The sequence below is a fragment of the Eurypyga helias genome, unplaced genomic scaffold (genome assembly GCF_000690775.1).
Source record: "Eurypyga helias isolate BGI_N326 unplaced genomic scaffold, ASM69077v1 scaffold17771, whole genome shotgun sequence".
Lineage (NCBI taxonomy): Eukaryota > Metazoa > Chordata > Aves > Eurypygiformes > Eurypygidae > Eurypyga > Eurypyga helias.
In genome coordinates, this window is record NW_010232922.1 from 5,633 (window position 1) to 17,918 (window position 12,286).

Consider the following 12,286-nt stretch of genomic DNA (forward strand, 5'->3'; position numbering starts at 1 on the left):
ACAGTCTGCCCCCTCTGACCTTAGCCAAGGCAAAACGTCAGGTACCTTACACTTGCTTTTAACATTTGTGAGGCTGTTACTGGAACGGGGTGCCAGTCTGGAGCCCAAGGATCGTTAAAGCCTGCTGACAAATTAGGAGGGATTCAGAGGAGTTTCAGTCATGCTTTGGAAACCTGCCTTACATCTAGAAACTGTTTTATCCAAGGTACCTTTAAAGGTTTTGCCTAAGATCAAGTATCTTTATGAGCCAAGAGGGTAATGGGATCCAGCTGCTCATGGACAAAGTGAAAATAAGGGGTAGATGGATGTGGGGAGGACCACTGTTGTTGTGACCTGTTCACTTCTGGTCAGTCATTACTAGTGGCCAGGTCAGGCCAGCTCCACTACCCAGAATTGCAAATATTTTCATTGGCTCATGTGACTGTCGTGCTCACCCATTAGTAAGAGAGAGTTAGCTTGGCCAATTTTAGCTGAAAGGAAAAAAAAGTTTCTGTCTCGATGCTGTCCGTAACTTCATTTTAGAGTCCTAATATCCTAAATAAATTCTTCCTTCTTCTTTTTAGGGCACCAATGCCTCTGCTCTGGAAAAAGACATTGGCCCAGAGCAGTTTCCAATCAATGAGCACTACTTTGGATTGGTCAATGTAAGTACCATTTTCAGTAGGCAAACCAGATACAGAACTATGGCTTTGATTTTACGTGAAAAATGAAAGAAAATTATTTTCTTTTTTCTTGTTTCTTTCCTGTTCTAAGGCAGGACTGTCTTTTTTTGAAAAAGCACTGCTTATGTTTCAATTTTAGACAAAGTGGGTTGCGAAACTGTATCAGGTGTTTGAAGACAGAGTCACACACCCCCAGAAAAATAGTTTACTCCTCAGTGAATGTTTCCAGTGATTAGAACTTACACTTCAGTAAAGTTGAAAGTCCATTTTAGCTACAAAATGTGAGGGTCAGTCTCTTAAATTTTTGGTAGGAAGTGATGGAAGTACATACAAGCTTAGGTACAGCCGTCTGCACCAGCAACTCTTTGGAGGAGCTTTTTTACCTAAGGAGAGAATGGATAAGAATGCTGTTTAATCACTTGTTTATTCCCATATAAATAAATCAGATATAGTAATTCTTTCCATTGAAAACATTAGTCATTCTGCTACTAAGCAGCAAGATAGAGCCCAGCAAGAATATATTAATATATGAAAACAAGCTTAACAAGAACCACTACAATAAATATATCTCTTGCAAGTTGAAACTTTTACTTTGTGTCGTAGTTAATTTAGAACACCATGGTTTTTTTTTTCTGTAAAGTGTCAAGTGTGGGTGTGGGAATGTATTTCTACAGCAGCTGCATGGCAAAATGGCTGGTATGTGACAGGGACACAGAAGCCAGAAGTTGAAGGAAGCAACTAGTTTTATTGTGATGCCCAGGGATTAAGATTGTTTTTACTTTTACTTGGCAGTTTGGGAATACCTGCTACTGTAACTCCGTGCTGCAGGCACTGTATTTTTGCCGGCCGTTTCGGGAAAATGTATTATCATACAAGGCCCAACAGAAAAAGAAGGAAAATCTCTTGACTTGCCTGGCAGATCTTTTCCACAGTATTGCTACTCAGAAGAAGAAAGTCGGAGTTATTCCACCAAAGAAGTTCATATCAAGGTTACGAAAAGAGAATGGTAAGTGTAAAACTGGAATCCTCTTAGACTTTTATACATTGATCGAGAAAGTCTAAATAAGTGTGGCTTCATGGGGTAATGTGGTCACGTTAATCAGATGTTCAGGTTAAATTTGTAAATTACCTTTAGTGCTTTCAGGGGTTTAGATATTAATAGTTTAGTATCCGTGTACATGATATTATGCTTGAAACAACTGTATCAGGTTTCATAAGTTCCCAGAGGTGCATGAATTAATGATGTTTTCACAGCACAGTGGGACAGACTGCACTGAACAGTGAGCTAGGGCTGGGAATAGGGTGAGACTGCCATAATTTTTCATTATTTTTTTGTGGAGTATGGCTGAGAGAAACATTGAGGGCAGTTGGCAATACAGAAACTGTGACCTAGGAATGCTACAGGTACCACTAGTCCCAAACGCCCCGGAGGATGGGTAACTGGATTTATGTGAGGGTGTTCAGTAGACTACACGTCAACTGCTGCTTTTGTTCTTAGAAGTGGTGGGCACAGTCTTACTTTGTGAAGCATCAGAGCATTAGGTTGGCATAAACTTGTAGTTGTTCTGTCTGAGGGATATGAGGAACATCTTGAAATAAGGAAGCCTGCCACACAGCTCCATTTTGGCCTGGATCCATATCAGTGTGGGTGGTATGCTTAGAAACAGGGGAGCTTTGAATGAAGAGACAAAGTAAGAGTCAAACACCTGGAAGAAATTGCTTCCTGGTGACAGCATATAAATGGGCAGACTGTTCATTCCAGAGCAGGCTTTTGAAAGTGTGACAAAGTTAGCTCTGAGTCATCTGGTGATAAACGCCTCCACACTGTTGGGGATCACTTTTAGGGAATGGATCTTAGGTTTTCAGCTTTTTTAAATTAGGGCCACACTAGGTGTGTATTAACCAGCTTATGTGTCTAGGCTAGACACTGCAAAGCCAAAGGATCTGTGCAGTATTTTCTGAGGAAATCCATGTGAGCTTTTTCAGGAGAAGGAGGATAAAAATACACATTCTTTTTTCTTCAGCATGGTGGGAAAATTAAGCCTTCACTGGAGAAGCCTCTACTAAATCACCACTGAGATGTTCTTCTCTCCTCCTGCATCATTTCTTATTGAAGAGGTCAAGTCTCTGCACATCACGCTTATGTGTGAAAAAAGAGCTTTGTTAGATGATGTTGTTATTACTGTTTGTGGTGGGTTAACCTTGGCTCCTGCCAGGTACCCACCAAACTGCTCTCTCACTCCCCTCCTCAGTAGGACAGGGCAAAGAAAATAAGATGAAAAAAACTTGTGTTTTGAGATGGAGGCAGTTTAATAAAAAAAACCCCAAAGGCCACGTGCAGAAGCAAAGCAAAACCAAAGGAGATTTATTCTCTGCTTCCCATCAGCAGGCAATTTCCAGCCACTCCCTGGGAAGCAAGGCCTCGGTATGCATAGGAGTTGCATTGGAAGAAAAGCATCTTAGTAATGAATGCCCCCCCTCCTCCTTTCTCTTAGCTTTTATTGATGAACATGAAGTCACATGGCATAGAATATTCCTTTGGTCAGTCTGGGTCAGCTGTCCCCTCCCAACCTCTTGCCTACTCCCAGCCTACCAACATTTGGCAGGAGTCAGGGAGGTTGGATGGAGAGATGGCCTTGATGCTGTGCGAGCACTGCTCAGCCATAGCCCAAACATGGATGTGTTATCAGCACCCTTCTAGCCACACGTACAAAGCAGAGTATGGGCTGGTGTGTGGAGAGGTAGCCCCATCCCAGCCAGACACAGTACACTAGCACATGTCAGCATCCAGTGTCTTCAGTTTCCCTGCCCATGTGTCTCGCTGTCCAAACTCTGTGATGTTCCTAAGTATGCGAGGGACTTGGAATATAGGTGGGAGTCAGTGCTGCCTAAAGTTAGGCATCTAGTCTAAGGAATTAATTTAGGATGAGTCACCCTCTTGCTTTCCTCATTGACTGTAGTGGGAGCCTACACAACCAACTCCAAAGAAGAGTGTAACCTTCCAGACAGCTAAAGTTAGGCGAGACAAAGCCCTCCCCCAAAGCAGCTTCACTGGAGCCAGCGTGACTGCAAAACTGCTGCTCTTTGGCATGATTCTAAATACTTTGCTAAACAAGGGCCAGTACATGTATTTGGAAAGAAATAATGACTTCAGTTTGCTTTCTGGAAGGGAAGGATATATTCAGCTTTAGAAATCTCGACTCTCTTCTTCACAGATCTCTTTGACAACTACATGCAGCAGGATGCACATGAGTTTTTAAATTACCTGCTCAACACCATCGCAGACATTTTGCAGGAGGAGAAGAAACAGGAAAAGCAAAATGGGAAACTGAAAAATGGCAACATGAATGAAGCTGAAGAGAACAATAAACAAGAACTCACCTGGGTGCATGAGATTTTTCAGGGAACACTGACTAACGAAACTAGATGTTTGAACTGTGAAACCGTAAGCATTGGGATAGATTTTTTTTTTTGGTTGTTGCCCATTAATAGATAGATACATTTTATATATATAAATATATGAATCTTTTCAGACATCTGAGAATTGTGGATATTCCTGTAGACTTTACTTCTTGAAGTGAGTATATTCTTTTCTAAAAATTTATTTTTCTAGGCATTGCTTGGCTAACCTATGCCAAGTCTGCAGTTAAAATCCTTGCTAGTTAATCAATACCCTTCCTTATTACTGTAACTCTGGGAGAAGATATTCACATCATTATTCCATGGATAAGTGAAATGTTAAGATGAATTTGTGTTAGTTCAATCCTAAGAATGTGACTGCCATACAGAGGGTTTGGTATTAACAAACCATATGTTTTCTGCTATCTCCCTAATATTCTGTAGAGGATGCTGTCAGTTTGAAGTCTCTTATATTTGAAGTATGAGTAAAAATCAGTTTTAGTTAGGAAACCCAACTGCGAGTCTCCTTTCAATTTCTGTTTTTTTCAATAAGATGCTCCTACTTAAAGGGAAGAGAAATAGTAATACAGAAAGTTTCTCTCTGTGAGATTGTTATGTGGAAGAGTAACACAGACAGGAAAAAAAAAAATCTATTTTGGGGAGAACAGAGACACTGACTTTCCAAAAAGATTGGAATTAACCTTACCTAAACTTTGTAAAAGGTAGGTGTCAAGGGTGAACTAGTTTTCTCAGCTCCGTCTGAGATGATGGAGATTGCAAAGGAGCTCCTGCAGGAAGCTCGCTCCATCTGCCTCTAGGCTGTTTCATGAAACGGAAGGTTTTTAGCAGTGTCAGGTGTTCTGCTCCATACAGCTTGTCCTGGCTCCATGCTGTTACCGAGCTGTCGCAATTGTTGGCGCAGCAGTGCTGCGAACTGGGCCAGCAAACTCACCTGGCCAACGAATAATGTGCTTTTAACCCAGACCAGTACGGCTACCAAGGGCTTCCTCTAAAGAAAATGCAACTTTGGATTATCTGCATTAAAATGGGAGGAGGTGGCCAGAGAAGGTATCTTCAGAGAGCAAGCTGAGGTTAAATATTTAACTTCAGACAGCTGAAGTTAGGTGAGATAAACCCCACCCAGGTCCTGCCAGATATGTAAAAGAACATATTATGATATTTCTAATCATAAGGAATAGCTCTGTACTGTGAGAAAATACAAATTCTCCAAGGATTGTAGTCAGAGAAAAAGAGATACAGTGATAACATGAAAAAAGAGGTTGAACCAAGTTTGGAACAAGCTTCTACAAATGAAAACATGAGAGAGAGACTGAAAATGAATTCTTTCATCTATTTAAGTTATAAAAACCCAAGTAATAAGAGCAAGTTAAAATAAGTGAAAAGGTAGAATTATTTTTTAACTGACAAGCTTCTTTAAAAGGGTGTGGTCTATTTCTAAATTAATAGCCAGTGTTTACTCAGACAAACTCTACTGAAGTCAGGATGTGTTCTTGGGTAACAGCAAAGCCGCACAATACCCTATTTGTAATTCAAAGTCACCGAGCTTTATGGAAAAATTAGCTCTAGGTACTGCTGCTGTAGGAAGGCCTGCCTGTAGCTTGCTTTAGCTATGGTTATATAGCAGTATTTCTGCTTTCACAGGATACACTCAGGATACTTTTCCAGTTTGTTTTTTCTTGTATTATCATGTCTTGATATCTTTGGGAATTGCTGAAATGGATTAAAAGATGTTCTTTTGCTAAAATATTCATATGTAGTGCGTGAAGAATCATTCAGATCCCAGCAATTCTTACTCTCACCTACAAGGAGTGCAATTTGAATCTGGTTTGCTAGCCACCTTTAGTTTTGGTCTGTATTATTCTAGCTCCAACTAGCTCATCTTCCCCTCTCAGTAAATATTTGATGTGCTGAAATCAATACCAAAATTCCTAGCTGATTTTTGGGTATTCAGATGATACACTGTGCTTACCAAAGGCTTTTCCAAACCTCTTGCTTGGTGTGCAGTGTGTCTGACACAACTCCAGTCCCAGCCGTAGAGACACAATGTCCTCTGAAGCTTTGTTGCTCTATCTTTCGAGTTCGTGGTTTCCTGTCCCCTGTGGGTCAAATCATGTCTCAGGGAGGCGTTCTGTTTGAAGAACTGTTCTTCATTTTAATGGGGTGCATGTTATGCCTCTGTACTTCTTTGATAATATCAAAATTCATCCTGCTAAAGGTGTTTCTCTGGATTCAGGACTAATGTGGGCTGCATTCACCATGTTTATGGGATCTCTGACATAACGCAAAGATGAGCTGAAAGTAGTACGTAACTTCCACACCCATAGAATTGCAGAAATCTGAACACGAGGGACGTGCGTCAGAGCAATGGATTCAGCCCCTCACTGAAGTTCTTGATTTGAACTTCACTATCCCATCATCTGATTTAATTATTTTAAGGAGATGCAGTCATAGGAGGCAAAACATGGAGCGTTCATGCAGCATTTTATAAACAAAATCGGTTGTTACAAATAAGACCACATTCATGTGCAGTAATTCTGCAGTCTTTTTCACTCAGCTGAAGTATCACAACAATTATCTGTTTGGATGATTTTTTTTTTTTTTTACATCATCTTCAAGATTAAACACTCAAAGAATCATTTTCAAAGATAAACCCAAGATCTGTCATTCTGAAAGTGTTTGTTTTTTTAAAATAAAAATGCTTTATTAGAATGCTCCTCCTCTTTCTCTCTCTAAAAAAACATTGGCAAAATTGAAATGATTTTACGAGGTATCACCACGTTGCCGTTTTTACCTTTAATCTTTTAATTTTTTAAATCAAAATTATCAGGGACAGTATTCAATGGAGAAATGCATTTGTGTGAAGCAGAAATATAAAGCCAGCCTTTTGAATGCTCTCTGGAGAGAAAACATAACTTGGTTATATATGACATTTCCTGACAGATAGTTATTTAAAAAATATCTCCATTGCATCCTTAACAGTGGAAATAATTATGTAGGGCAAAACTGTGATTATACAGTGTAATATATTATACAAAGGGTGAATAAAATTCCAGTAAAATAAGAAACTACGCTGTGTTGCGTAACAAGGGAGCATACATACTGCACCAGTCACAGCTAATATAGTCACAGCTAATAACTCATTTTCTGATCCCCCTGTCATGAAGAGTAGACTGCGGTCACTGCCCCATGGTTGGTGGGTTTGGGTAAGTGGAACGGACGGAAGTTAAATGACATGAAAGCTGGGTTGGTAGAGTTGCTAATAAATGTGGTCACGCTGAACTAGGAAACAATTCAAAAGCACTGAAGTGCATTATTTTTGTGTAATTTATTTCTGCAGAAACTTCTCTGTCTTTAGCATTTGCATGTAGATATAAACAGCATTTAGATATATGGTGATTTATTAAGTCTCTGTTTTACATGTATATTTTTTGCAACAGGTTAGTAGCAAAGATGAAGATTTTCTTGACCTTTCTGTTGATGTGGAGCAGAACACATCAATTACACACTGTCTAAGGTAAAGGAATGCATCTCTGTGTTAGATAGTTCTGTCTGACTTTGCTAAATTTTCCAAGTTTAGTAGGTACAGAAGAGAAACAGAATAGCATTTGGTTTTGAGCTTTTCCCAAGCAGAAGAAAAAGGCTGTAAACCGGATGTTTCCTCTAATGAAAAAATGTACATTAATGTATTTTTTTTTACTCATTTTCTCTTTCAATTTATGTGTTTGAAAGAGGAAAAAAAAATCATCTCTTGGGGGAAAATAATTGATTGCCTTGTCATCTGGAAGTATTGCTGCAGAATAATAATTGGCTTTGAAGGGATTTCAGTGTGCTTATCTTTAAGCTTCTACTTGAGTGCTCTGTTGATTAGGACTTATGCATATTAGAAGTTAAGTGTGTGTTTTGCAGAGTGAGTGATAGAGTCCCTAGAGGGCAAAAGATTTCAAAAGTCTACTTTTGCGCTAAGTTTTTTATTCTGTGTCTTGTCTTAAAATTACAGGGAGAAGTCTTTTATTCTAAGTTTTCAGTTCTGACCCTAGTTCACTCTTAAACAAATACTGCAGAGATCAGAGTAATTTTCAGACTTGCATAGATGATTTTTTCTGAGAGATTTAAAGTATCAGGAGTTTTCGTATTGATACAATAAACCTAGATTTAAGACAGTGTGTTGCTGCTCTAAGATAACGATTATCAGTTGATCAAATTACTCCATCAAGCTCCAGAACTGCTACCAACTTTGAAATGGCATTTAACAGTGATGCTGGAATGCCTTGGAAGGGTTGCCTGTCACCTCACCCCAAATAGAGACAGAGAAAGCATATGAGGGACTAACCATTTCCTGAGTCAGAAAGCAGTGATTTCCCTGTGGATACAGGGGAGTTACTAAGTAACTTCTGTTACATTTTAAGGCCCTAGATCCAGAGATATTTTTTCCTTCTCCGTTTCCATTCAGTCTCCTGTAGGTTATTGCAACGTTCCTCAGCCCTCAAGTAGTCCATGCTGCAGCAGCTACCCTCGTCGTAAAAAGTGAGCAAACTGAAGAGTGGCTTTAGAAAGGAGTACTTTTAGGAAGTTTTTTCCCTGTTGTGTCTTTGTTCGTGGGCAGCGATAACTGACCCAGTATTGGTACTGCAGACTTTTGTTAGCATACTCTTCTGTGCTGTAGTCACTGCTTTGAACTTGTTTGTGCCAGCATTAGTTACCTTCCCCTACGGGGTTCAAAGTCAATTGGAAATCATGAGGAGGCTCAAGTGTGAACCTTCTGAAGTCCTTTCTAGCCTGAGTTGTTTTTTGGTGCTATGGTGTAGTTACTGGAGACTGACTTTCTCTTACAGCTTAGTCTGGTGAACTTGCTAGAAACGGCTGCTGTATATGAGTTATCACCTGTCCTTCAGCTTTCTCCAATTTCTTTTTAAATTTCTTAGTAGTTAAGCTTCCTGGAAGTGTTTTGTTTGGAAAGACCTTTTTACGCAAAGACAGAGTACTTCAGTAAAAATACCAGTAGTATTTCTGCCTTTGAATAGCCACTGTACTGCATCTGCACTGAACTGCATCTGCACTACTGCCCTCCCCAGGTGAATGATGGAGTTGAAAGGGACCCCAGGAGGTTAGCCTCTGTCTCCACTTCAGACGTGATGCTTGTTCAACTTGTTCCAAAAGATCTTTTGGCACTACTAGCTCGATTGCCTACCCCAGTCCTTTCTGTTCTTACTACTAACAAGTTTTTCTGCTGTGAAAATGTGAATCCTTCTTGTTTCAGTTCAAGCCCATTTCTACTTGCCCTGTGTACTCTGGACATAAACGAGGGGTTGCTCCCCTTCCTCTTAGCAGCAGCCTTTTACAGACAGGAAGAGTGTCATCACTTTCTAAGTTAAACAGCCTAAGGTGATTCAACCTTTCCTTCACAGTCCATCTTCTCTAGATCTCTGCTCATGTTCATTACCCTTCAGCCTTCCTTCCAGCTGAACCTGTCTCTTGAATTCATGCTTTCTTCAAGTGCTCTTGCCTAAAATCAGGCACAATATTCCAGCAGAGATCTACACAATCCTGAGAAGAGTGGTTGCCCTAAAAATTTGTTTATTCATCCCAGTATAATATTTGCCTTCACTCCAAACAGCATGACATGCATTTTGAAGTCCGGTCATTGCTCCTTTTGCAAATAAAGGGAAACAAAATCCCAGCTTTTCTTTTCTTGTGATAGGAGGTGCAGATTGCTATTTACAGATTGAACAGGAAGAGAGTCACCGCGTACCATCTGTTCTGATTGATTTTTACACTATAAGCATGTCTACCTCTGTTTAGAAAACACATATTCAGTTAGAATATGGGTTTCCTCTCATTGCTCTGTGGTATTATGTGTTATTAAATGAAGTGCAAGTGCTTTTGTGGTTTCTGCTAATGGGAAGGGCAAAGGTATTACTCTTTTCGGAAGCTTTACCATCTTTTTTTAAACAATGGCTTTGCTATGTCTTTACTGCTTTAAATGCATTGAAAGGGTAAATGAAAGAAAAACTGTGGAAGATAACATTTAAGTGGAATGAATTCCTTTGCCACTAGAGATGAATGTTCTTTTTAGTTACTTCTGTAGCTTTTCAGACTGAAAAGGTCCTTGAGTACATAAGAAGTCCAAGGAATACAAGCCTCTGGCAAAGTCTAACTCCACAGGGTAGATCAGGCCTGAAGCAATAAAGTCTAATAACAAATATAGCACATATCCATTGTTTTTATTTCCACTGGGAGTTGCAAAGTTTACCAGGCCATTTGATCCTGACTTCCAACTAGTCTGCCTGTGCATTTTTATTCCACTAAGAGTTCTCTCATCTCTTAAAATAGAAAATCTCTATTATCGATGCATACAAACAATGGAAAGGAAAGCATCTTTAACAATGTAGCATAGAGTGTGTAGAGAGATGAACTGTGGGAGCCCGTGAGGTCAATGATAAACCAGTATGTCTTGAGCGGATGTATTTAAAAATTCCTTTCTCCTGATAAATGCTATATAAACAGAATGCAGATTGGCCTGATAATGGAATAGGAAGGAGAAATGTCTTGAAACTGGCTCTGCAGGTATAGAGAAAAGTTCCTCAAGCCTATGGTTCTTGTACATGCAGAGTTTGCCTGAACTCCAGTCATAATCTGTTGTTTTTAACTACTGGAAGTGCCACAGGAAATTCTTGATTAATGAAACAGCTACTGAAGCTGCAGTTGTAAAGGGCATCAAAAGCATCTAATTCTCATCTGCATACCTCCCTTCCCCCGGGGAGTTACTGCCTGTAAACATGCCACCACTTTTGTTCCTGGTACAGAAAAAGAAATTATTATGTGCAGAATAATTGAATTAGTAGTGCCTCTAAATCCTGTGACTGTGCTTCACCTGATCTGGCAGAACAGGGTAACAGCCTGTCAGGTGGAAGTAAAAGACAGCGGAACAAAAGAGCAAATGCTAAGGCACATGTAAGGGAGTGTCCCTCAGCTTAGCAAGTATTTTTCTAAGTGCATATTTCTCCTGCTTTCATAGGTGTAATTCCCATGGCAGCCAACTTACCATTTAAAAATGTTAGATATTATTGGTTTCAGAGCAATTAATGTATTTTAAAGGGATTTCAGTTTGAGTTTAATTCATTTTCATGGGAAGCTTGGCACGGAGCAAATCAATATCTATCAAATTTCTTCTATCTGTACATGTTTTTTTATGTTTGAAAAATATGATCTCCAGTGCTTCAATTTGAGGTGGAAAGGAAACTAGTAAATTCCGTAAGTTTGGGGTTCTGGGGTTTTTTTAATTGAGACTTCAAGGCTTTGAAAATAAACACTTCAGAACCCCAAGACTTCAAGACTTTGAAAGACTTCAAGGCTTTGAAAATAAACATCAGACTCCTTTCTTAATAGAAGACCTAAAACTTACACAAATGCATTCTACTGAATCTTCCTACAGAAGCACTATATTCACCACACATATAGCCCATCTGTAATCTTTTCTAAAGCTTCATCTCTTCATAAAGGTCACCATAATTTTTGGAGGAATCAGCTGAATTCAGTTAACCTTGCCTTTAAATTCAAACCTGAAATCAGGTATTTGAGATCAGTGTTTACCACTGAAACAAATCCTTTCCAGTGATCATGCTTTATTTTTTGTTTAGATAAAAAAATATGCTTATGATCAAAGTTTTGTTGCAACTTCTCCTTCAAGAGATGTATTTTTGTCCTAAATTTCAGCACTTTCTCATCAAATTAAGACCATATAAAGAAAAAACCCTAGGAAAAGCATTCTCCATTAGTGTAAATACTGTTCAGTCATATGAAGTGCCTCTCTGTCATGCTCTGTCAACCTGAAAGAACCTAATATTTGAAAATGGAAAATCCTCCCCTTCTATGAAGTTATGTAAATAACTTCTAATACCTATGCCCTAGTAATCTGTATAGTCTTCAGCTCTCCATCTACCCTCGTGGTGATGATGCCAGGAAGAACTAATCACCCAGAATCCTCCCTTTGCCTTTGTAAGGTGATTCTGGTGCTGCCTACTGTGAGAGCAGGCTCAGCTGGCCGACAGTGCGGCTTCAGCCTCCGTGTGTGTGGACTACAATGGTAGAATGGGGTTTATTGGGTCTGGATGGATCTGAATTTGTCTGGAGTTTCAGAAGTCTATTAGGTACAATACAAGTGCAATTAACAAGGCAGTTTCTACTTCATAGAATCACAGAATGGT

The 12,286-nt window shown here is 39.5% G+C and overlaps 1 protein-coding gene across 1 annotated transcript; it reads left to right on the forward strand.

The window, feature by feature from the left end:
• Positions 1–563: 563 nt before the first annotated feature.
• Positions 564–7,600, forward strand: LOC104502778 (ubiquitin carboxyl-terminal hydrolase 46; the record flags this gene model as incomplete). The annotated part of the gene is made up of 4 exons (XM_010161569.1): positions 564–644; positions 1,455–1,668; positions 3,878–4,107; positions 7,520–7,600. Coding segments are annotated over 4 exons (606 nt in total), but the record flags the coding sequence as incomplete, so codon positions are not given.
• Between the last annotated feature and the right edge of the window lie 4,686 nt (positions 7,601–12,286).